The sequence below is a fragment of the Heloderma suspectum genome, chromosome 3 (genome assembly GCF_057233095.1).
Source record: "Heloderma suspectum isolate Gila_16-S chromosome 3, 16-S_ref, whole genome shotgun sequence".
Classification (NCBI taxonomy): domain Eukaryota; kingdom Metazoa; phylum Chordata; class Lepidosauria; order Squamata; family Helodermatidae; genus Heloderma; species Heloderma suspectum.
The window spans coordinates 2963720-2987201 of NC_139460.1; the positions used below are offsets into that span (position 1 = coordinate 2963720).

The 23482-nt window shown below is 51.1% G+C and overlaps 2 protein-coding genes across 14 annotated transcripts; one reads left to right on the forward strand and one right to left on the reverse strand.

Moving 5' to 3' along the window:
• Nucleotides 1–536: 536 nt before the first annotated feature.
• Nucleotides 537–5359, reverse strand: ANAPC15 (anaphase promoting complex subunit 15). Of its 12 annotated transcripts, XM_084842312.1 has the most exons (6): nt 5214–5359; nt 4351–4748; nt 3582–3707; nt 3279–3338; nt 2197–2334; nt 537–890 (listed from the first exon to the last, which is right to left on the reverse strand). In XM_084842312.1, the coding sequence occupies exons 3-6, from the start codon at nt 3699–3701 to the stop codon at nt 843–845; spliced, it is 366 nt and encodes a 121-aa protein (XP_084698438.1). In that variant the 5' UTR covers nt 3702–3707; nt 4351–4748; nt 5214–5359; the 3' UTR covers nt 537–842. The 12 variants fall into 12 exon arrangements, with proteins under 12 accessions (XP_084698438.1, XP_084698437.1, XP_084698431.1 ...); XM_084842311.1 differs by lacking the exon at nt 4351–4748 and having other exon boundaries at nt 3582–3703; XM_084842305.1 differs by lacking the exon at nt 4351–4748 and having other exon boundaries at nt 2197–2337; nt 3582–3703.
• Nucleotides 5360–5410: 51 nt separating this feature from the next.
• LOC146349246 (folate receptor alpha-like) lies at nt 5411–21502 on the forward strand. 2 transcript variants are annotated; one of them, XM_084842300.1, is made up of 5 exons: nt 5411–5856; nt 15293–15434; nt 17907–18095; nt 19851–19986; nt 20932–21502. In XM_084842300.1, the coding sequence occupies exons 2-5, from the start codon at nt 15294–15296 to the stop codon at nt 21195–21197; spliced, it is 732 nt and encodes a 243-aa protein (XP_084698426.1). In that variant the 5' UTR covers nt 5411–5856; nt 15293; the 3' UTR covers nt 21198–21502. The 2 variants fall into 2 exon arrangements, with proteins under 2 accessions (XP_084698426.1, XP_084698425.1); XM_084842299.1 differs by lacking the exon at nt 5411–5856 and adding an exon at nt 10212–10404 and having other exon boundaries at nt 20932–21501.
• The last annotated feature ends 1980 nt before the right edge of the window (nt 21503–23482 follow it).

Genomic DNA, 23482 nt, shown 5'->3' on the forward strand with positions numbered 1-23482 from the left:
CAAAGCAAGAAAACACACCTGAACATGCAGACATGGTGGAACACAGATGTATTTATTTGATTTGTACCTTGCCTTTTAACCCAAAAATGGCACTCAAGGTGGCTTAGAGGCACAATTAAAATTGATTAAAACAAAACAGTACTTTAAAATACAATAAAAACATAATTACAGATTTCCCCCCTAAAAGTAATAATTAAAAACAGCACCCAATCCAACAGACCCACTTCTGGGTAACTTCCGGATACTCCCAACCCTAGCAGCATCTCATTCCTACCATCTTGTGGGGAGAAGGAAGATTCCATCTTCTGTTAATAATGCCCCACAGCATTATTGTTGCAATCCTGCTCCTACCGTATCTCAAGGCCTCAGAATGGGTCAGCTCCCCCACGGGGGCTCTTCCCTCCCGCATTAACCCAGGTTAACCATCTCAAGCCCCTGGCCACAGAAGGCAGCAACAAGGTACACAGCAGACCTCCATAGCCACAGTGATGGGACCTCAGGTCACACCAGAAGGAGAATAAGATAAAATATACGGGTCAGATAATAGACAGGTTTATTGACAAAATACTTTCTACAGACACACCACACGCGCCCAGGCTGTCTTGCTGCAAAAATTAGGTGCTGAAGCCAAAATCCTTTCCTCTCTCTCGAGTTTTCAGCTGGCCCATAAGAACAAAAGAACCCACTGGGGCACAGTAGGGATGGTGTCAGACATGCAACCTGTTTTCCAGCCCAGATCCAGCACAGGTTTGGCACACCCACATCAGTCTGCTAGCGTGGGGAGACATCCCCCCCGTTTCCTTGCTCCATAGACATGTCCTTAGCCCCTTTTACTTCAAAGTCTAGATCATCCACTGGTCTTGATCTTGCTCAGCTCCTTCCATATCCACCTGGGGTGGGGGGAGGGGGGAGAGAGAGAGAGAGAGAACTCAGAGGCAAAGCTGAACGGAACACCCTCTGTGAATGGAAGGACTCTTGTGAGGATGTGAGCTGGAATTTAACTAAGTAAGCTGCCAGCCCTGCCCTGCAAGAATGGGGAGTCCTGCTCAGTCTCCTTCACTTCTTTCTGAAGTTTCATGTGGCAAGAAAGTTGCCACCTGCATTGAAGCCAACTTTCAGCCTTAAGCACTAGAAACCAGTTTTAAGAGTTAAAACAGACACACACCGTGAAGAATTTTACACCCAATACTGCTTTTCTTAGGCTCTGTGGTCATGGAATAGAGAGCTTTGCTCAAAAGCCTTTGAGGGCAGAACTCAGCACTTGAGCAAAGGCAGAAAGCCAGTTAACTGTTGGAAATAGTGCATGCAGGGTGACTGACTCAAACCACGTTTACTCAGATGCCAGTCCCGCTGAACACAATGGGATCTACTCCAGGTAAACATGCACAGAACTGCAGCTTAGACTCACTCAGGCTGTGAACGCATCAGCCCATCTTCTTTCTCAAAGGAAATATTCCAGACTGGGGAAACCCAGCTGCAGCCGCCAAGGAGAGATGCAGGAACCTACAGCCTCTCTCATAAAACTAGAACCCAGTGGGGTCATCCCATGAAGGCGATTGGTGGGAAATTCAGAAAGATAAAAGAACTTCTTCACACAGAGCAGAGTTCAACTATGGAATTTGCTACCACAAGACATAGTGATGGCCACCAATTTGGTTGGCTTTATAAGGGGGTTGGACAAATTCCTGGAGGACAATAAGGCTATCAATGGCTACTAGTCCAGATGGCTCTGTGCTACCTCCAGTACCAGAGGCAGTGGGCCTATGCACACCAGTTGTTGGGGAACATAGGTGGGACAGTGTTGGTGCACTCGTGTCCTGTTTGTGGGTTTCCCATGGGCAGCTGGGTGGCCGCTGTGTGAACAGAATGATGGTCTGATCCAGCCTCAGGGCTCTTCTGATGTTCTTAACCAAAGGCCTGAATCTCTGTGAAGGGACCAACAGGCTGCCTGTGGCTTTCAAGCTGGAGAATCCCGCCAAGATCCACAGGTGCTGCTTCCTTGTGGGCTGCCTCAGGCCTCTTGAAGCATCCCAAAGTTGCTGCGCCGTCTCCCCGAAGCACGCTGCTGTTTGGACAGGAGAACATCCCACCTCCTGTCCCGCAGAGAAGCCCACAGAGTTTTGCCCAGATCTCAATGTGAGAACGGGGAAGGAAGCCCAGCAAGGAGCCCCCCCCTGCTCCGTCCTCCCCACAAACCTCGTTGGTCTCCCCGTCGTCTGGAGACTCATTGTAGTCATTCATCTCATCCATGTCTTGCATGTCCTCATCATCTTCAGAGTCTTCCTCACTGTCCTCGTCATCTTCATCATCTTCCTCTTCCTCCTCATCGTAAGTCTGCTAAGGCAAAGCACAGGCACAGGCGTCACTTCCCCGCCATTCTTTATTTATTTATTTATTTATTTATTTCTATACCGCCCAATAGCTGAAGCTCTCTGGGCGGTTTTTGCCTGTCTCTCCTCCTGCTGTCCACGGAGTCCTTGTCCAGAGTCTGGGATTCTCCTCCTCACTTTCTGCATCCAGTCCCTCCCTGACCAGCAGCCACTTCTTCAGCCAAGAAGCCTTGCCTCACCTGCTCCACCACTAACAATGGATCCTCTCCCTACCTGCCAGCATCAGTCACTGAGTGTTCCCCCCCCACCACCCATCTTTGTCTTATCGAATGTAGTTGGAAGCCCTTGAGGCAGTCCCAGGTACTTATGGTGGAACAATATTACATTTTATTTACATCTCGCCCTGTCTTAAGGGTTCGTGACGAAATACAGCTTTAAAAATGTATTTTAATTGGAAATGCATCTTTAGCCCAAAGTCTCATAATCTAAATTGCATGAGCATGCTTCTCCTTTTCCCCTGTTATAAAAACATCCTGATCTTTTCAGAGCCCAGAATTTTTCTTCAGCTCCAAATCGGCACCCCTTAAAAGAGGGAAAAGGACCCAAAGGAACAAGCCAAATCACTAGGCGCACTGGAAGCCAGTGGCCAGCATGAGCTGAACCCCAGTGCAACATAGCCCTTTTCTCTGGCTGTAATGGGTGGTGATCTTGGAAACTCATGACACACAAGCTTCCCAGTCTGACTCTGCAGCACCCAAGGAACTTGAATGCTGCCCTGTGACAGGGATTTGGGGGAGCAGGAAAAACCATCTTGTAGGCTTTGACGATGCTAGCTAGTGAGCCACAAGCTGGCTCTTCCTATATTCATCCATCCATACTACGTCCCTTACTCATCAATGCACAACCCCCCTCCCCTCCGAGCGTGCCAAGGGGCAATGTGGCTGTTACCTCGGAAGCAGGTTTCCCAATAGGGACCAAGTTATTATCTTTTTCTGCTATGCTCTGCAGCTGTGATAAGAGAGAAGACAACAATGAGTACAGAGAGGTTATCAAGGACATTCAGAAGACAGGCTCAGGCTTGGCAGGGTGAACCTGTTTCTTGCTATGCTAGCTGTTGAAACAGGAAAGGATTCACATTATACCATGTATGGGATAGCCCTTGGGGAAAGGCTCTCTTCATCCGATTTACAGCACTGAAGCTTCCCTTCCCTTTGGTCATACAAAGTAGTCTCTGTTCTCTGCACTGCTCACCCAGGCTTGATGCTGCTGTTCCTGCTGCTGAAGCTCGTTTTCATCCACACAGGGCCGGTCCAGGTTAAACCACAGCGCCTCAGTGACTCGTGGGAAGAGGGAGGGAAAGAGTGTGGACATGTCTTCCTGAGGATGAGAGAGTAAGAGCTGAGGGGAGATGCGAGTCACAGTCTGGGAGAAAAGGGTGGGAGCTGCACAGAAGTTAATCATGGGACAAGGACACATCAAACCCACTCCCCTGTCCCCAAGGAAAGATCCCCTGCACATCAGCCTCACAGCCCTGATGAATGCATATAACCCAGCACGCCACACGTGGAAAAAAGCAGCATGATGCCAAGGGTTCCACAGCTAAGCCAAACAAACACCCATCAATCCCTCAGTTCTAGGGGGGGAAAGGGGGGGGGATTTAAACAAAATGTTTCCATGCAAGTCAGGAAACTGACATGTATTCAATTTTGCATTCTTTTGGGTCTAATGATCTGCCCATTCTGGAGGACTGAGTGCAGGTGTCCAAATGAAACCCACAAGATAGCAAGCAAATGCAACCATGTAACTGCATGGTGGGGATATCGCTGGCAAGCATGGCCAGGTAAGGGGCCACAGCTCAGTGGTGGAGCCCCTACTTTGCATGCAAAAGGTCCCAGGTTTGATCCCCGGCACTTCCCGCTGAAAGGATTGGGTGGCAAGCGAGGGGAAAGACCCTTTGCTGCCTGGGACCTGATCAAAGGAGACAACCCTGGGCTGGATGGCTCCTCTCTCTCAGACTCACGTGAATCCAGCAGAGAAACTCAAAGCAGCTCGTGGATGCTTCACGAGATCTCAGGCAGCGCACAAGGGAGTGACACACAACTCATGGGGGAAGGGCGATGGCTCGGTGGCGGAGCCCCTGCTTTGCACACCATGCAGAAGGTCCCAAGTTCAACCCCAAACACCTGTGGACAGGGCTGGGAGAGACCCCCGCCTGAAACCCTGGAGAGCCGCGCCTGCCAGTCAGTGTCAACAATCCTGGGCTGGACGGACCAAGAGGGGGTCTGACTCAGTAGAAGGTGGCTTCCTATGCACGATGCAGTGGGTGTCCTCTTCTGGGGGGCCCGAGGGGTCTCCTGCCACCCACCACCAGCTCTGCATGCAGAAGGTGCCAGGCATGGCCCCTGCTGCCAGCTGTGCCTAAAAAGGATCCGGCAACAGGCGAAGGGAGAATCACAGAACAGTAGGGCTGGAAAGGGCCTCCAAGGCCATCACATCCAGCCCCCTGCTCAATGCAGGAATCCAAGTCAGAGGGTTCATCCTCTGCCTGAGGCAGCGGGACACGCCGGGAGAGATCTCGGCACCTCCCAAGGAGCAGGATGGGCAGAAGGGGCCATCCTGAGGCAGGCCCTGCAGGGGACCCCTCCCGCAATCGAGGAGGGCATGTGCGCGGGGGTCGCCCCCGTAGGGCCCGTGGGGGGGCTCCTCTCACCGACCAAAGGTCATGACCCCCAGGCTCAGGCGCGGGGGAGGGGCTGAACTGGCGGGTCAGGCCTGGGCCGACGCCTTGTGCCCCCACCTGCCGCCGCCGGCGGGCGAAGACTGGAGCGGCGGGAAGAGCCTAGCCCGGCTCGAATCTCCCGATGCCCCGGAAGCGATGCTCACCGCGCCATAGACGCAGGCTCGCGGCCTCGCTTCGCCTCCCAAGCGTGCAAGGCGAGAAAGAGACGAGAGGCGGCCCGGGCAACGGCCCGCTCCGCAGCCCCGAGGCACCCCCCGCTGCCGCTGCCCGGCTTCCCAGCGTCCAATGCGCAGATTACGACGTCCACCGGAAGTGCGTCGTTGTCGACGTGACTATCTCCAGGCGCGCAAAGCCCGCTTCCGGCGCCTGTCGCGCATGCGCGGCGAGGCTGGCGCGGGCGCCGGTTGCGCCGCCCTGGGTCGCTCAGCCGCCGCGAAACTGTCGGGCGCCGCCCCAATAGAATCACAGTACAGCAGGGTTGGAAGGGGCCAGGAGGCCTCAGTCGCTGAAGCGGCGATGGTCCGGGCCCCGTCCGGCTGCAGCCCCGCTCGGCTCCCGCTTTGCCGCGCGCCTCCCCTCGCCTAGCCCGGGCGGCCGCCTGTTCCGCTTCGCCTGCGCCTGGCCCGCCGGTTTGCATGCGCACGTGTGAACGGCGCCTCAGTTCCGGCCTGCTGCAGCAGGAGAGGCCTCCAGCGTCGCAGGCTCATAGACGAGCAGGGCCGGAGGGGGCCTGCGCGGCCATCGCGCCCAGCCGCCCGCGCGACCACGTCGGAGCCCGCCCCACAGGTGGCGTTCTCCGCCCTCCTTGCTTTCTGGGCTGGGCATCGCGCCGGGGGGTCGGTTTTCAGCCCTAGGCCCGGGGGGCACGCGTGAAGGAGCAGCGTAAAAACAGCCGCATCCAAAAGGCGTGTGCAGAGAGCCTCTACCCTCCCCGTTGACGAGCGAGTAAATCGCATCTGAGCCACTCGGATGAAACGTTCCCTGCCACGTCTTGTTTCTGTGTTTAGAAACTAATTCCTCCAGTGGTCAACGAATGGCAGGAAGACAAATCTCTTCAAAGCTGCAAACCATTCAAATAGATTTCAAAGCCCCCCAGACAGAGGCTCCTAGCACGACCAAGTAGACAGCATCATGCAGCTGTTCCGTCTTTTCCTCATTAACGCATTTTCCATCGTAAGAAAAAAGATGGTAGAAGCAGTGGGGGAAACATGGAAGGGTCACAAGTAGAAGATGACAATGTCAAGATCGCCCCCCCCCAGCCCTGTAAAATTCCATGAATGAGGTAGGGGGGTTGTCGTTCAGTCGTGCCCGCCTCTTTGTGACCCCATGGAGCATAGCACGCCAGGCCTTCCTGTCCTGCGCTCTCTCCCGGAGCGTGCTCAAGTCCATATTCATTGCATCAGTGATGCTATCTAGCCATCCCATCCTCTGCCGTCCCCTTCTCCTTTTGCCTTCAGTCTTTCCCAGCATCAGGGTCTTTTCCAGAGAGTTTTCTCTTCACATTAGGAGGGAGGGAGGGTTATGGCGTGACAAAAGCTTCATCTGGAACCACCCAGTGTTTTATAGGTATGTCCAATGGGATGGCGCTTAACCCTAATACATCATTGCTCTTTCATAAGCTACAAGTGGAATTTCAGCTGACTTTCCCCACATCATATACACTATATTGTGTAGTTTCTGTTTGTACATCCCATTATGTTCTGTTCACACCAGTGTCCTTAGCACTACACTTCTGTCTTTTTCAAGGGCTGTGGCACAGTATCCAAAGAAAGAGGGTTGGCTTGTGAAGCCCTGTCACTGGGGTGAAAGAGTTCTTTGAGTGATGGGCAGGTGTGAGACTGTATTCTTCAAGGTCAAAAGTATACTCAAAGTTTTGACTTATCAATTAATGAGCAAAAATTAAAAAGTATAAGGTATAAAAAAAAGCCTTGATACATAGATCTCTAGAAAAATGTATACACCAATTGAATTAGCAAATTTTGAGTAAGGATTTGTCTTCTCAAAGGTATGATTCAGAATTGATTTTATCTAGCTTGAAGATTGCATATTTAAGCTTTCTTTGTTTTAATTGTTTAGGAATATTTAGTAACAATGAGATAATTAAGACTGTGGGCCCTAATTTATGGCCCAGTAGATACTGTTCGCTATGAGATCATCTCTACACAGAAACTGTCTAAGGCTGCAGTCCTGCACCCACTCACCTGGGAAAAAATGCAACGGGACTTACTTCTGAGTAAACATGTATAGGATTACATCATTAGTGTGTCTTCTGATTTTGAAATGAGTAGCTTCTTACTATCTAGAGGCTCACCAGACCTGTGAACCAACCTGTCAGCTGAACAGCCTACTCAGAGCTGAATAGGAAACTTAGTACTTCGGTGAAAGCTCTATTAAGACTTGAAAGTCTTTGATAACAAGAAATGTTTAGGAAATATTATTTCCTGTCAAACTATTAAAAACTTAAGTAATGCGAACTTCACAGCAGACTATTATAGGGGTGTAGCATCATGACTCTCATTTAAGTGGTGTTTTGCTATTTTAATTTATATAGTTAGACATTTTAGCACTATTAAAAGATCGATTAAAAACAAATAAACGCGTAGTAAAATTGGAGCTCCTCGCAAAGGTTATACTGAATATATAACTGAGCTGTGATAGGTTCATCTGCCTGATAGGTCACTGTCCACATCAAAACCACACCTTTTTAAAAAGTGGGCCCCTACATCTGTGAAGATGGCATTACTCGTTCGTACTTCTGAAAAGGGTCGGTCTTTCTGCTGTAAGAAAAAATATGGAAGCAGCATTGGGAAAAGATGACAAACTGATGCTGATGTGGTGTCCCCACCCCACCCCAGGTGAGAGAACAAGCCATTGTGCTTTCACAATAGATGCCTTGTGTGGAGGCAGCCTGAAGCCCTGCAGTTCTGCAATAAGCAAGCCACACCCTTCTGGAATTTGAAGCCATCAATTGTTTCCAGCTCAAATAAGTCCAAAGGTCTCTTGCCTCCGTTATTCACAATCTGCTTAATGAGCTTTCTTCCGGGAGGGCTCAGGCCTCAGAAGCACAGCACATGCTTTATATTCAGAAGATCCCAGGTTCAGTCCCTAACATATCAAAGCTGAGAAGCTGGACATTTTGACTCTTCCATATGGTGGCAGGAGTAGCAGCCCCACCCTCCTCTGTGCACCTCTCCAAGTCACATCCCAAGGAGCGTCACCTTTAATGCCAGAAGGCTGTCGGACAGGAAAAGATGAGACCCATCCTTAAACCAACTGCCTTACCTTGAGCATCCCATGTCTAGATGGACCTCCTGTAATTGGCCAATCACCCGTTGGCTGCCAATCATGGTCACCCCAATTAAACATAATTGAACCTGCCATAATGGCCCATATGATTTGTCCCCTTTCATCCATCCAGAGGAGAGGCTCTTCTGAATGCCTGAGGGATGTAAATCTATGTCTATGTAAGTTCATTTGCTCTGGCAGATTGCTCAGTGTAGATTCAGGTAGACCAGTACTACTTGCTTTTCTTCTACCCTCTTGTTTTACTCTCCCTTGACTAAATTTTACTCATTGGACATTGGGGTTGGAGTGTACATAGGGAGCACGGTGCTGGATCCAATCGGAGATCTAGCATTTGGTTCCTACAGTGGTCAACCAGATGCCCAGGAAAGCCCACAAGCAGGACATGAGTGCCAAAGCCCCCTCCCACGCATGCGCCCAGCAGCTGGTGCACATGGGCATCCCGCCTCCAGTACTGTGATAGTAATACATTCAACAAGAAATTAAAAATTCATTTAAAAAAATGCTCTGGGCCCAGCATATGAAGATCAGCGAATGTCACCCCATCTGGATACGGGCAAGGCTGGCGCCAAAGGTAGGCCTGGCCAGGCTCCTGCTCATCCCGGCAGGGGCCCAGTGAAACAGGAGCCCCCTGGAGCTGCACCTACCCTTCACCATCGCCTTCTCTTATCCATCTGCCTCTCACTCTGACCCAGGCAGTGGTGAGGAGGAGCAGGAGACGCCCCTGCCTGCTTGCTCACTGGCTGGCTGCTTGTCAAGCCAGCAGGAGTGAGGAGGAGCAGCAGCTCATGACAGTGGCAGTGAGAAAGTAAACTCGCAGGGCGGGGGGGGGGGGCATGGAGCGTGCCTTGCCCAAGGGCCCTCAAAAACCTGGAGCCAGCTTTGGATATGGGGCCTGGACTCTGTCCTCTGTCCAGCCTTTTAAAATTAGTTATGCGGTTTGACTCCCATCTTATTCAGGCTGCAGTCCCAGTGGTGCAGTTAGGTAAATTTAGGACTTAGTTATGAAGTCCAGAGTCTAGACTCAGTGTTATTATGGATGGGACTCTTTAGATGATAACATGTCTTCACTTTAAAAGTGATAAGATGTCCCTGCTGCAGTTGGGAGCCCTCGTGATCATCATCCTTAGCGGGGCCTCTGACTTTTGCCCCAAAGTTCTGCCTTGCTGTCACCACTGTGGAGGCATCCTTGGGAATAAGTCCCACTGAACTCAGCAGAACTTCCTTTTGAGTAAACATGCACAAGTCTGAGCTGTCAGTGAATCAGCAGTTGCCAAGGTGTGGATAGATGTGAAACCCTGTTCACCCCAACAGAACTCCACAGAATAGGAAGCCAATATACTCAGTTCAATGAGCAGGTTTTCACAAAGTACAGTAAAGCCAAAATCCTATGCACATTAATACATCAACCAGATCCTATGGGACTTACTCTCACATGTGGGCACAAAGGACACCAGCTGTGTCCCCTGATGCCTGTTTTGTTATCCTTTTCATTGGGATTAAGTTCAGCTTCAGTGGTTGCAACCTGAATGTGTAGTGGCCAAAGATGGCAATCCTTTGCACAATTATTTGGGAATAAGCCCCCATGCACCCCATAGAACTAGTCATGCATAGGATTCGGCTGTGTGAAGGATCTGGAAGTCTCTTTCCCCTGAGCTATCCCCAGTTGGTTAAATTACATGCCTGCCTCAGGTGAGTTTGTGAACAGTTGGGAGTGCGGCATTTCTTGGCTCCTTTATGGCACACAGCTGGGCAGGACAAAGGAAAAAGTCCGCTGCAAAAGGGGTGCTCAGTTGTCCTTGTACAATCATTGACCCAAGATTTCTCGACTGATCTTTGGAACAACTTCCCTGGTGAAAAGACAACCAGGCATATCACAAACCAGCTGTGCAAAAGCACATGAGTGCTGCTCACACCTGACCCTCATCAATGGTGCAGAAAGCGGAGACGCATTGGCAGCTGAAGAAGCTGCACTATTAAAGCGGCGCTGGGAGGCTGCTCGTCCTGAGAGTCGTTCGGTGGGCTGCTCAGGTAGGTGCTCAGTCACCTGTTTTGCTGCTGTCCTTGGGGGTTGCCTGTACTGCTGGCTTAACATGGACTCAAAGCTGTTTCATGGTTAGGGTTTCTCTGAGATGACCTCAAGAACTGAGGTTTTGTGAGGGTGTGGAGATAACTGTGGCTTGGGATGTAGTGGCTAGAAGGGCGTGCTCTGGGCAGGAGTGGGGCCTTGCTGCCCTACACCAGCTGCTCTGAAATGCAGAGTTTTTGCTAGCTCAGTCTCTGCCCAAACCCCAGCCAGCAGAAGCTCCTTCCAAGCCCCTGTCTGGCACTGGACAGGCCTCCCCGAGCTGATGCCTCCAGATGTGCTGTAGTCCAGCTTCGCACATAATATTGCTTTGGAGTAAAGACTGAAAAGGAGATTTGGGGATCTGAGGGGCCCCCCAGCTGCTCTGATTAAGCTCCTGATCGGCCATTCAGAGAGCAAACATTTAGGGTGCCACCCTCTGCATGTTTAGACAGAGAAAGGTCTGACGACTCCCAGCGTTCCCCAGCCACCATGGCTGGCTGGGGCAGGCTGGGTGGTATAGGACTCTCTTCTGTCTAAAAATGCAGAGGGTGGCACCCTTAATGGTATTATGAAGCATGGGAGCCATTTCTGTTGTGTTTTAGCATTGCTGTGAGACACAATCTAGGCCAGAGTTAGAAGGATGCCAAACGTGGATGCTGCACTGGGTGACAAGGAGCTGGGTGCTGGTGTAGCCCGCATTTCCATGGTGTCCCCAGGTGACACCTCCCCTTCACTCTCTCCTACAGCACTCTAAGAAGGAAGTAAATGAACTGGAACAGGGTGAAGGGAGGGCAGCAAGGATGGTTAGAGACACGCCCAAAGCAAGGTCTAGGTGGAAAGGTGAAAGGGAACAGGTCTGGAAGAGAAAAGACAGGAAGGCATAATAACAGCGTTCTTCAAATACTTGAAGGTCTATTACTTACATAAAGGAGAGCAGGAGCTTGTTCTCTGCACGTGTGTACACACACACACACACACACACACATACGTGTGGCAGGACTAGTTCTCATGGGCATAAGTTACAGGAGGGCAGATTTTGGTTGAACGTTATAAATGTCTTGACAGTAAGAGGAGCTGGGCATCAAGGGAGAAACTAGCAAGCTGAACTGAGGGGCAAAATCTGCCCTCTGCCTCTGGGAGGCCTGAGCCCTGACCAACAGGGATCATAGAGTTGTGTGTCTGGACAGGACACACTCCAGGGTTTCTCATGGTTTTCAGGTCATCCCTGAAAACGGAATTCTACTTGTTGCAAGTATAGGTATATTATGCCTGGATAAGTGCAAGAGTGTAGTAAGTAACTGGCAGTAGAATTGTCCCTCGAACATGGTGGGCTTCACCCACCACACCAGGTTTTTTATCCCTCAATTTACTGGAGTTTCTGCTTCCAGATTCTCTGTGGGATTAAGATAGGATCCTTACACAGGCTGACATGGGCTGTTTGTGCGGGGGTGTCTTGGCAAGTACCCCGCAGTGTCTTCGCCATCTCAGAATTTGCTGCCTCTCTGCTTGGTCTAGGAATTGGGGGAAATGGTGGGGGGAGAAAATGCTGGAATGGGATGCTTTGTCAACATTTGCTATGCTTTTTCTTTTTCTCCTCATCCTGCTGACTCCACTGGGGTAGCGGAGAGGGCACCCCAATTTACCCAGACAGGACCACCCAGAATATATAACTCCATCAGCTCGATGTTACATGTTTATCCTGCCATTCTTCCAAAGATCTCAGAGCAGCATACATGTCTCCTTCCATTGTAGAACAACCCTGCAAGGTAGCTTAGGCAGAGGAGGGGTGTGTGGGTGGGGTGGGGTGGGGGGAGACTCGCCTAGAGTATCTTCCCTTCTTGCATGATGGAGTAGCTTATCATATGGAGCCCCTCTATATTTACCTCGTGGTACTGTGGTTATAGCGAAACTGTGCAATTTCACATGGCCGATAAAGCGGATTTACATTTAAATATTGCGTTATCTCAGATCAGATGTTTTTAAAAGTAGGATAAAGATCAAAAACTGAGGGAGACGCCCTGGAGGTTGACGACATTGTGTAATGGACCCACAGACTTCTATGAGTGACCAATCACCAACATGCAATAAAAGCCTCATGTAGAAATGCTCAGTGTCATTGTGGAAGCTCCCTTCACTGCTCTATTTCTGATAGCTTTTTTACCTAAGGCATGTATTGTGCACTCATGATTCCTTATTTATGGGCTCTTTAGACAACATCATGATCCTCCAGTTTTGCTTCTGTTTTTTTCAGAGCATTTTCCCAGGTTTTTTTTAAGAATGGGGAAAATGGCACTGCTTCTCCTTGTGTATTTGCACTATTCTACTATAGCACAGCTCCACTTAGAGGTTATGTAGCAGAAAAGCAGGAAAGGAAAAGCTCTGTGTTGAGCTTGGATCTCAATGCTGCAATGAAACCAAGAGCAGATACAGAGATTAACAGCTTTGTGTAGAAAGCTATGACTCTCTGGGGCTTGCCGGGCACTTCCTGTTCTGCCTGAGGTTGACCATCTTACCACAGTACTGTTGTCATGTGCCTGCTTGTGGATTTGGGGGTGCATATTGTTGTGACTCTGCTCTCAAGAAGGTTGATCTCGCAGTCTGGAATCTGCCTGGAGACGTGATAGTTCATAGGGTTGAGGGTCTTTGATAAGGAGGGACAGCCCCTCCCATATCCACTTTTGATGACAGTTAGAGAAGGGCAACTCAGTTGGTTAAGGGGTTGGAGGAACTCCCCTGGGAGGAAAGGTTGCAACGTCTGGGACTTTTCAGCTGGGGGAAAAGGTGAGTGAGCAGAGACACAGTCGTGTGTGGTGTGGAGAAAGTGGACAGGGAGATGGTTTTTCTCCCTCTCTCCTAATACTAGGACTTGAGTTATAGCATGAACCATAATAGTGGGAGATTCAGGACAGACAAAAGGCACAGGGTTGCCATGATGGAATCTGCTAGCACAAGATGCAGTGATGGCTACCACTTTGGATGCTTTCAACATATTCCTGGAGGAGAAGGCTATCGATGGTCACTAGTCTTGAAGGCTCCATGCTCCCTCCAGTGCCAGAGGCAGGGTGTCCCGAAGTGCTAGTTGCTGGGCCCTAGAAGCAGGGGGAGCTCCTGCCCACAAGTCAGACACGCGTGCTTCCCACGGGGCGTCTGGCTGGCTGCTGTGTGCATGGAAGGCCGGACTGGCTGGGCTGTTGCTTGGGAGCTCGTACGTTTCCATGGGAATTGCGTTGTTCCACAATCTGCATGGCCACGGGTGCGCGTACTGCGCGCAAAGGCAGGGCAAAGACTTATTCTCTGCTGCTGTGGCGTGCAGGGTGAGGTTGAACGAGACATGTCCCGTTGCGGGGGGGGGGGGGCTCGCCCTTGCTGGAGTTCTCCAAGCAGAGGCTGTCTCTGCCAGTGGAGGCTGGTGGCTCTGATGTCAGCAGGACAGTGATTCTGCTCCGGGTTTCGGTCAGGACACTAAAGGAGCTCTCCAAGGTGCAAAGCTGCTTTAGAGTAGCTCTGACTGAAACCCGGAACAGATTCACTGCCCCACTGACATCGGAGCCACCAGCCCCCACTGGCAAAATATCTCACAAGCCACATTCTGCTCTTCTTCAAAAGCATTATGAATTTGACTTTCTTGAGTACGCAACTTTCTATGACAAAGATTTGCTTGACTAATCTGATGGGCGGTGAGAGGCTTACTAAAAGGACCGGGTGCGTCCGCAGCATCCTGGAGATGTATGCAACTGGGCCAGAGAGTATTACAGAGCTGGCTAGGAGGAGTTCTTGAGCTGAGAGCTGAAGTTGTATTGATTTTAGCCATCCTTGGGATGGGGTGCAATTGATCTCCTTGGGAACCGAATGCAGGTGAGCGGGTGTGCTGTCTGCCTTAGGAATCTCTTGCTCCCAAAGAGCTCTGCGTTATCTATCTGTAAAGAAATGGATATTACAAGAATATGACAAAGGTGCTGGAAGTCGCAGGTGTGTGCTTTAGCATCTAAAAGAAACTGAACCTTGTGGTGCTGCTCCTGGATCCTCCCTCCCCAAAGTCATGAGCGCTGACAGTGTTGCCTGCTCCCAGCTTCTGATAACAACTAGACTTTATTGGTCTAGTAGTTGGAGCACTATTGTAACTGCATACCCACAATATACATACAGCTTTGCCCATAATTTGTGTCTGGAAGAACCTCAAGCTAATTATGCTTTCACTCATAAAAAAATATGAAAGCAAACTGGGGTGTGACTAGACGCCCTGATCTTACTGGGTTGCAATGGACTACATGATACCAAAGTTTACTTTGGCCGTGTTTAAAAGGGGGCAGTTCTGTTCTCTGCTGCACTCTTGGCTGGGTGGAAAAAATGGAGAGATGACTCAGGTGGTGGGTGCAAGATGTGGCAGCTGCAGTCTCCTTTTGGAAGTTGCAAGCATGCAGAGCAATGCTCAGGCATGCGTGTTAGCCTGGTATTGGGAGGATGCAGCTCAAACTAAGCCACACTTTTTGGACTTGACCAGCAAGGTGAATTCTTGTGCAGTGGCAACAATTTCACTACTTAACTTTTATTGCAGGGGTGGGATGCCTGTTTTGGCCCAAGGGGCTGCATAGGGGGCTGCATGCCAGCAGTGGGCAAGGCCATGGGTGCCCCACTCTCCTTCCCATGCATCCCCTCCTTCAGTCACACACGTGCCCAGTTACACACATGCACACGGAGCCAGCTCCAGTGTCCTCATGAGGTGTCACTTCGAGGTTCTCCTGATGAGGACAGACGAGGGTATGTGGCATCACATTGGGGGTGGGGAGGCCTCATGGGCTGGGGGCTTCCCCTCACCTGGGTTCTCTTGCTTCCCTTTCTGCCTGCCTGCAGGATGATGGCGGGCCATTGGATGTTGCTGGGGCTGCTTCCTGTCTTGGCCACTGTGGCTGCCAAAGAATCTGTGCTGAACATCTGCATCAATGCCAAGCATCAGAAAACCACACCTGGTCCAGAGGACAACCTGCACAAACAGGTGTGGGCTCATGAGCTCAACTCTCTTTCTGCTGGGCTGGTATGGGGGGGAGAAGGGCTATAAAGGCCTTGATTTTCTGAGAGAGAGATAACTTCCCCTATGCTTCCAAAGCCTGTCCATTTTGGGGGCTGTCTGGAAATAGGGCTGGAAACCACAGAACCCGCTCCCCCTCCATGGAAATAGATAATTTTGGGCCAGTCTGATGGCTGCAGGGTTCTCCCTAGGGAGCAGCCCCTGACCAAGTTGGACAACTGGCCAACAGGCCCCCAGCCCACTCCCCCTTTCCCACCATGTGTGGACAGCAAGGAAGGTTTTGACCAGCCATCCCCAGTCTGGTCCCCTCCAAGTGTGTTGGACTGCAACTCCCAGAATGGCCATGCTGGCTAGGGGTGATGGGAGTTGTAGTCCAACACATCTATAGGGCACCCAGGTGGGGAAGGCTGCTTTAGGTGCAGCCCTCCCCTTCTCCACGCATGGGAGCTGGTGGCTGGGTGCATGTGGCAGGCCAGATCCCAGCAGGACAGTTTGTCTGAAATTAGGAATCTGGAGAAGTTTCCCTTCTCTATTTTCAAAAGCAAGCAAATTTAAACAACCAGCCAATAAAACATAATTTTCTTCTGACACAAGTGGCTGATAGGCGATGCCTCAGCCCTACGGCTGAAGGAGCAGTGCATTGCGATCTGTCTCATTTTCCTACTGCTGCTGGGGCCAGGAAGGGGAGTCAGATGGTGGATGGAGCCGTGAGCGTAGTTGGCCTCTTGGCCCTTGCTTGGTTCAACATGGGCCCCCTCAGCTAGAGAAGCACGCCAGGGCCAGCCGCTTGAAGTGGTCCTCCTGCTCAAGGGGGCAGACCAGTGGGCGAAAGGCCTGGCTCCCCCCCAGTGCCGCCCCATTGCTGCAGTGGCAGCTCCTTCCACATACCTCCGTGGCCACAGAGTTGGTGACGCAGAGCTTTAAGGTGCTCCTGATGGATATGGCTGGTCTTGGCCCAGGACTCTCTCCCGTTTGTGCGGGTACTAGCTCTTTAAGAATGTCTTAAACTTGCTAAAAGTATCTTGCTAACTGATGAGCACAGGGGAGAAGGAATAGCAAAAGCCCCAGAGAGTGTTGCTCCATAGAGATGCAGACAGAACCTTATTACTAGCTGAGAGCACAGAGAAAAATGCTCCTAGCAAAGGCGGGCTCCATCTCTAGGGGCACAGGCAATGGCTTCTCGTGCCTGTAACCAAATGAAAGCTTAGTCCCGGGATAGTGGGCTAGGGGTCCTCCTCAGAATCTGACTTTTGAGAGACAGCCAGCTCAGTACTTTGCTGGAAAAGCTTGACCGAATATGAAAGTTTCTGCTTGAACTGCTGGAGCTCCTAAGACAGCTGGGTGGGCTGCCCGTGGCACTCAGTCCTGTCACTGCGAGGCCACGACAGAGCAGCTCCGTTTAGGGTCCCCATAGTCTGGCCCTCCTGGGAATCTCGACTGGGCCAGCTGAGCAGACCTTAATGCTCGGGAGTCTTGGTTATGGGAAGGTGTGTGCAGGATATGACCGAAGGGAACAACTTGGGAGGGGAGGGAGGGTCTGTAAGTCAGGGACCGAACACATGTTTTCCAGGCCAAAGGTCCCAAGCAATCCCTGGCGTCTCCAGGTAGGGTGAGGAAGGAATCCTGCTTGAAACGCTGGAGAGCTGTTGCTGCCAGTTGGTGCTGACAATACTGGGCTAGAAGGAGCAAGGGTCTTGACTTCGGATAAGGCAGCTTCCTAAGTTCCTAGCATAATAATTCCTCTTTGACTCTTTGGATAGAGCAACCTTCCCCAACCTGGCGCCCTCCAGATGTGTTGGACTGCAACTCCCATCATCCCCAGCCATAACAGCCATACAGTCCAACACATCTGGAGGGCACCAGGTTGGGGAAAACTGGATTAAAGGGATGGAATATTTACTTAGGCTTCCATGACCCGACAGGTTTTGCTCCTAGGCCAGCACTCGGCAGAGACAGGTAGGTTGATAATTCATCATTCTTCTCAAGAATGGCACCTGGAAATGCCCCCTTCAGGTAGCAAAGCCAAGCCACTTATGCAGACTTCCACCTGCTCCAGCATGCACACAGAGATGGAACAACCCCAAGCACACCCAGTGGGGCTGAACCACACCAGGAAAGTATCGGAGAGGGAATTAGACTGCCCTGTTGCAGGGCCCTCAAGATACATTCAATACACCACCATGAGTTTGTTGTGGGGCAGCATTCGCCAACCTGGAACCCTCCAGATGTGTTTGACTACAACTCCCAGCATCCCCAGCCAGGCCATTCTTCCTGGGCATGCTAGGAGTTGTAGTCCAATATACCTGGAGGGTGCCAGGTTGGGGATGTTTGTTGTGGGCAAATTGGAGCATTTCCATTGGGGGGCCCATACTGGGATGGCATTGGTCCTTTTCCAGGAGAAATGCGCTCCCACTCTCGCATCTCCCCCCACTCCTGTAGTGCTCTCCGTGGAAGAACAATGCCTGCTGTACTGTCAACACTAGCCAGGAGGCTCACCTGGACACGTCTTACCTGTACAAGTTCAACTGGAACCACTGTGGGTCCATGTCGGAGAAGTGCAAGCGGCATTTCATCCAGGACACCTGCCTGTACGAATGCTCGCCCAACTTGGGGCCCTGGATTAAACAGGTGGGTGTGCTGTCGCACGTATGTATATCGTGGGCCTGTGGCTGTATATGTGTATTAATGTTACAACACTATATGTTTATGGTAAGTAGATCTAGAGTGAGAGTGGGATGAGCGACGGGAGGAATGATGTATTTGTTCAGGTGAGATGATTGGCTGAGTGAAGGAGGGGGAGTGGAATGGTGTGTGCTATATAAACAGGGAGCTGTGCTTGTGTAGTTCAGACAGGGAAAAGTTTAGATCACGTTAGGGCTTGGGGGAGAGCGAGTCAGGGCTTGGATAGGGTCTGGGAAGAGGTATATTGTGAAGTGTGTATAGGACTAAAGTGGTAATTAAGTGTGCAGGTGAGTGAGAGGAGATTGTGTGTGTGTGTGTGTGCTTTTAAAGTTACTTATTTACAGTTTAACATCTCTGTGCAGTAATTAATACATATTTCTTTGTTTTATAAAATCCTGTGCCTACAGCTTGTGGCTGTAAAAGGGTGCAGTAATAAAGAGAATAACATAGGCCAGCGTGTCCTCACATCTCCCGAACAAGGATGGACCTGAGGGAAAGGTCCTGGTGGCAGCGTTGCTGTATGTTGGGGGGGGGGGGGTTGCCTGCTATGGGAAAGGCCGTACTGAAAAGGTGTCTGCACTGTGAAATAGGCAGGAATGCCACAGTGGGCAGCGGGGCTCAGGTTGCACCTGTGTACATCCCCCCACCCCCTAGAATTGAGCAGAGGGTTTGCTGGGCTTTGGTGCCTTGGCTTCTGCGGTTCCTAAGGAAAAGGAGATGATGAATTCACAGAGGAAGGATCCCCTGAGGGTCGCCGTCTCCATCATGTTTCTGAAACAGAGACTTTCCATGGTGGGGATGGAGTTAGACCAACCATCTTCAACCTGGTGCCCTCTTGATGCATTGGACTGGAACTCCCATCATTCCCAGCCAGCATGGGCATTGGAAGAAGGTACCCTGCCCACCTACCCTTCCCTAGCTTAGCCAAGCCTCCTCACTATCCTGTTTTCTTTGGCATATATGTATAAATGTATAATTGGAAAACATACAAACAGAAATGCAAGATAAAAAAGAAGTGGAGAAGTAGTTTTATTTAAGGCCAGACAAGCCAGATTTAAAATGCAGTGCCTGCTCACGTTTGGGAACAGTTATTTCAGTCATCTAAGGACATAATCCTATGCATGTTTAGACAGAAAAAAGTCCTACCGCTCCCAGCATGCTGGGAGCGGTAGGACTTTTTTCTGTCAAAACATGCATAGGATTGCGCCTTAAACTATTTATTTAACTTTAGGACAACCTTTCCCAACCTGGTACCCTCCAGATGTTTTAGATTACAACTCTCAGCAGTCCTGACCATTGTCCATACTGGCTGAGGCTGATGGGAGTTGTAGTCCAAAACATTTGGAGGGCACCAGCTTGTGGGAGCCTGCTTCAAAGTAAAAGATGTTGGGGGCCGGGGGGGGGGGAGGTACTGCCTTCATGTGTTGCTTGTGGGTTTCCTCGAGGTGTCTGTGAGAACTGGGTACAGGACTTGATGGGTCCACCTGGGCTGGTCTTGTGTTCATTATTTGGACTCAAACTCCAGCGTAATTCTTGAGCTTCAGTCTTGATTTTGGGAATTCATGAAACTGAGCCTCAAGCAGAGGAGTTGTAGGCTGAGGGCCTGTGCAGCCTTCTCCCTGGATGCAGGGTTCCCATCCGGTCTCTCTCCCCACCTGCTCCGCCCGCCCGCCTGCCCCTGAACGTCTGCCTCACATGCAGGTGGATCAGAGCTGGCGCAAAGAGAGGATTGTGGATGTGCCACTGTGCAAGGAAGACTGTGAAGCGTGGTGGGAAGATTGTCAGAATGACTTGACGTGCAAGGAGAACTGGCACAAAGGCTGGGACTGGTCCACAGGTCAGTTGGGCTTCCTGCTGCGCTCCCCCCGCCCTTGGGGAGGAGGAGAACTAGATGTGTGCTGCTTCTAGCCCACAGGGTGAGCTGGAGAGAGGAGGGCTTGACTCTCTCTCTCTCCCTCCCTCCCTCTCCAACTTTCTTGCTGATGAGCCTGTAGTTGGTGGTGGAGCACACGTGTTGCATGCAGAAGGCCCCAGCTCTCCACTTAAAACAGGGGAGGGCTACCTTTTGGGGCTTGGGGCCTGCCTTAGCCCCTGCAGAGCCCTTTGGAAGCCACATGAGTGGGCAGTGCTGGTGGTGAGTGGGGCCAGGACACCCATTCATATTCTTTCTTTCTCCCTCCTGTATGTGTACATACACTCACTCACTCACTCACACTTCTTCCCACCCCATCGCTCTTCATCCAGATATTTGCGGGGAGAGGTGGGGGAGGTCAGAGCCTGGTCAGGACTGCTGCCCCCCCCCCTTGCTTCTAGCATTGGTCTGTTCCCTGCCTCCCAGCTGATGGCTGATCAGCTGAGCAGAGGGGCCCTGGGGACCTGTGGGCTGCCCAGGAAATGGCCAAAGGCCATTGGTTGCCTGCGTGTGAGCTGAAAGAATCCCTGAGAGCTGGCAAAGGCTACGCGATCTGCGGCCCATTGGCCCAGGATTGTCTCCTTCTGATGAGCCCGCCCAGTCGGCCTCAATATACGGCAGGGTTGCACGCTCAGCTCATGGCCTCCGTGCATGATATATGATGTATATCTAAGAGCAAATAGTATCTGCAGGGGAGCTTGGATTTTGATTGGGCGAGGGCAGGGGTTTCTCTCTCTCTCTCCCTCCATGCGCACGTGCGCGCGCACGCACGCTCTGCAGTTTTCCCCTGGATACGTGGAGACCTGGCCCCTTGGACGGGAGAACCTCGTCTTGCCACTGACTGCCGCTGTTCCTTCCTTCTAATTCCAGGAATAAATCAGTGCCCCCTGGGCTCTATGTGCCAGTCCATGAAGATGGTCTTCCCACGCCCCAAAGACCTGTGTGAGAAGATCTGGAGCTACTCATACAAATACACCACCCTCACGAGGGGCAGCCGGCGCTGCATCCAGATGTGGTTTAACGCCACACAAGGCAACCCCAATGAGGCTGTGGCACGGTACTATGCCAAGGCTGCCACCCCCCTGCCATGGGCACTGCTGGTGTTGCTTTTTCCAGCACTCCTGGCCCTGTGGTGAACTTGGCCAGGCCTTTCTGCTCCCAGGACTTTTACCTCGTAAATACGTTGCCTGCAGCCTTTGCAAGGGAGGTTCCCCACCTCCTCCTTCACAGTGGGGATGCTCTTGTTCTAGGTTTGCAGAAAATCGCCCTTTGCCTTGACAGCTGCTTTTAGGCGCCTCTCCTCCAGTGCACCATCTGTGGGCTGCTCCGGCCCATTCAAGCTCACTCTGCTGTGGTGGATGTGACAGGAAGGAGCTGTTGACCCTCTAATGTGGATGTGCCACGTAATGGACGGAAGAATAAAAGCCTGACCCTTCAGTCAATTTGCTCTTGTATCCTTGTCCTTTCCTTGGGGCAGGGCCAGAGCCTCTTTCAGCCTGAGGGCCAAATGCAATTTTGGAGAAGCTCTGGGGGGGGGCTCCACTCTGCTGGTGGGTGGGGCCAAAGGTGAAAGGGCGAGGCTAAGATACAAATAATCCGGGCGTACTGCAGTGGCTTCAAGCTCCTACTGCCAGTAGCTGAGCCTTGGGAGAGGCATTTCACCCTTTTAGAAGGGGGAAGGCCTGTGCAAAAGCTGGGAAACCACCCAATGATCAATGATCCCGGTAACAGGGGAGGAGGCATGCTCATCTAGGGAACCCTGGAAGGCTGGCCGGGGATCCGGGGGAGATCCAGTCTTGCAGGATCATAGACTCATAGAATAGTAGGGTTGGAAGGGGCCTATAAGACCATCAAGTCCAATGGATGGGCGAAGTTACCCGCAATGGGGGCTAAACTAATGCAGCTGCTTTTAAACTGAACTCTGGGGAAAGGCCGCCAGGAACTGGGAAGCATCTGGTTCAGGTTGAATCATCCTTAGGGGATGAAGATGAAAATGTTTCCAATTGCCCAAATGTAGAAGGGGAGAAAATAGGCCAGGAGCACATAGTGAAACAAGACAGCCAGTCAAAGAGGATTAAGTGCCATAACAGAAATGCACATGCCAGAGGCATCTGGGGCCGGATACCGTGTATAGGTGTTTCTATGCTAGTGCTAGAAGCCTTTGAGCCCAAACGGGAGAGTTGGAGTGCCTGTTTTTTAAGGAGAGCCTAGACACAGTGGGCATTACAGAAACCTGGTGGAACAGAGAGAACCAGTGGGATATGGTCATCTCTCGATATAAACTCTACAGGAAGGACTGGATAAGGCATACTGACAAAGTCCCTCACCAAAGACTCCTGAGCAAATATAGAAGTCACGGAATAAGAGGACAAGTCCTCTCATGAATTGGTAACTGGTTAAAGAACAGAACACACGGAGTAGGAATAAACTGAAAATTCTCCCAGGGGAGGGATGTAAAAGGTGGGGTCCCACGGGGATCTGTACTGGGACCATTGCTTTTCAACTTGTTCATAAATGGTCTGGAATTAGGGGTGAGCACTGAAGTGGCCAAGTCTGATGATAGCACCAAATTATTTAGGGTGGTTAAAACAAAAAGGGATTGTGAGGAGCTTCGAAAGGAGAATGGGCATCAGAAATGGCAAATGTGGTTTAATGTTGGCAAGTGCCCATCTACATGGCACGTTTTCTCCAATGCTGCTGTGGCTTAAAGTCATTAGGGACACATGATGTCATGGCCACTCTGCAGCCACCCCCGGAGTTCACCTGTGGGGAAGCTGCATTTTTTCAGGGCACCTTTACTCCATTGTTTTTCTTTAATTTGGCTCCCCTGTGGTTCAGCTGCTGTGTGCCCATCCCTCTGCTTTAAATTCAGTAGGATCGGGGTGTTCCTAGGGGTGTCTCTTTCACCTGGCCTTGCCCTCAATAACCTAGATAACTAAAATAACTTGCCTGCCTTTCCAACACATCAAACCCCTAGAGCGCACTTTCAAGCCTTCAGAATTGCCCTGCAGTTCCTTTTCGCCAGTGGGACCAATTAGCCTCCATGATGATGCACCTCTCTGATGTTTGCATTGCTTCACTTCCCTGATGTGTTAAATTACTTCCCCGATGTTGTTTAAGGTCACTTCTCTGATGCATAAGAGCTTTATCACAGTGCCGATTTGGTGAGGTCTCAGGATCAAGGGCATCTGTCATTGTGAGCGGGGAAAAAGTGCCCAGAGAAGGAGAAAAGGTGGTGGAAGCTATAGCTCTGTGGCAGTTTTCTGGAAGGAGGCAAAACTGGGGTGGTGATGGTGGGATGCTCTGAGGTGGAGCCTTCAGATGCTGCACTTGAGAATAAGGGATTTTGGCTTCTTCATTGAAAAGTGAGCACATTGGGGGAAGGGGAGAGCAATAAGTCTGTGACAGTTTGCTGGAAGGG

What these genes read in the sequence shown, in the direction of transcription:
- ANAPC15 (XM_084842301.1), bottom strand. Translation starts at nt 3,848, where the DNA reads ATGTGCAGGGGATCTTTCCTTGGGGACAGGGGAGTGGGTTTGATGTGT. An exon ending in TTGGGAAACCTGCTTCCGAG is followed by an intron (nt 2,338 to 3,278) that starts GTAACAGCCACA and finishes GCTTTGCCTTAG; the next exon opens with CAGACTTACGATGAGGAGGA. An exon ending in ACGACGGGGAGACCAACGAG is followed by an intron (nt 891 to 2,196) that starts GTTTGTGGGGAG and finishes CCCCCACCCCAG; the next exon opens with GTGGATATGGAAGGAGCTGA.
- LOC146349246 (XM_084842300.1), top strand. Translation starts at nt 15,294, where the DNA reads ATGATGGCGGGCCATTGGATGTTGCTGGGGCTGCTTCCTGTCTTGGCC. An exon ending in AGGACAACCTGCACAAACAG is followed by an intron (nt 15,435 to 17,906) that starts GTGTGGGCTCAT and finishes CCACTCCTGTAG; the next exon opens with TGCTCTCCGTGGAAGAACAA. An exon ending in TGGGGCCCTGGATTAAACAG is followed by an intron (nt 18,096 to 19,850) that starts GTGGGTGTGCTG and finishes CCTCACATGCAG; the next exon opens with GTGGATCAGAGCTGGCGCAA.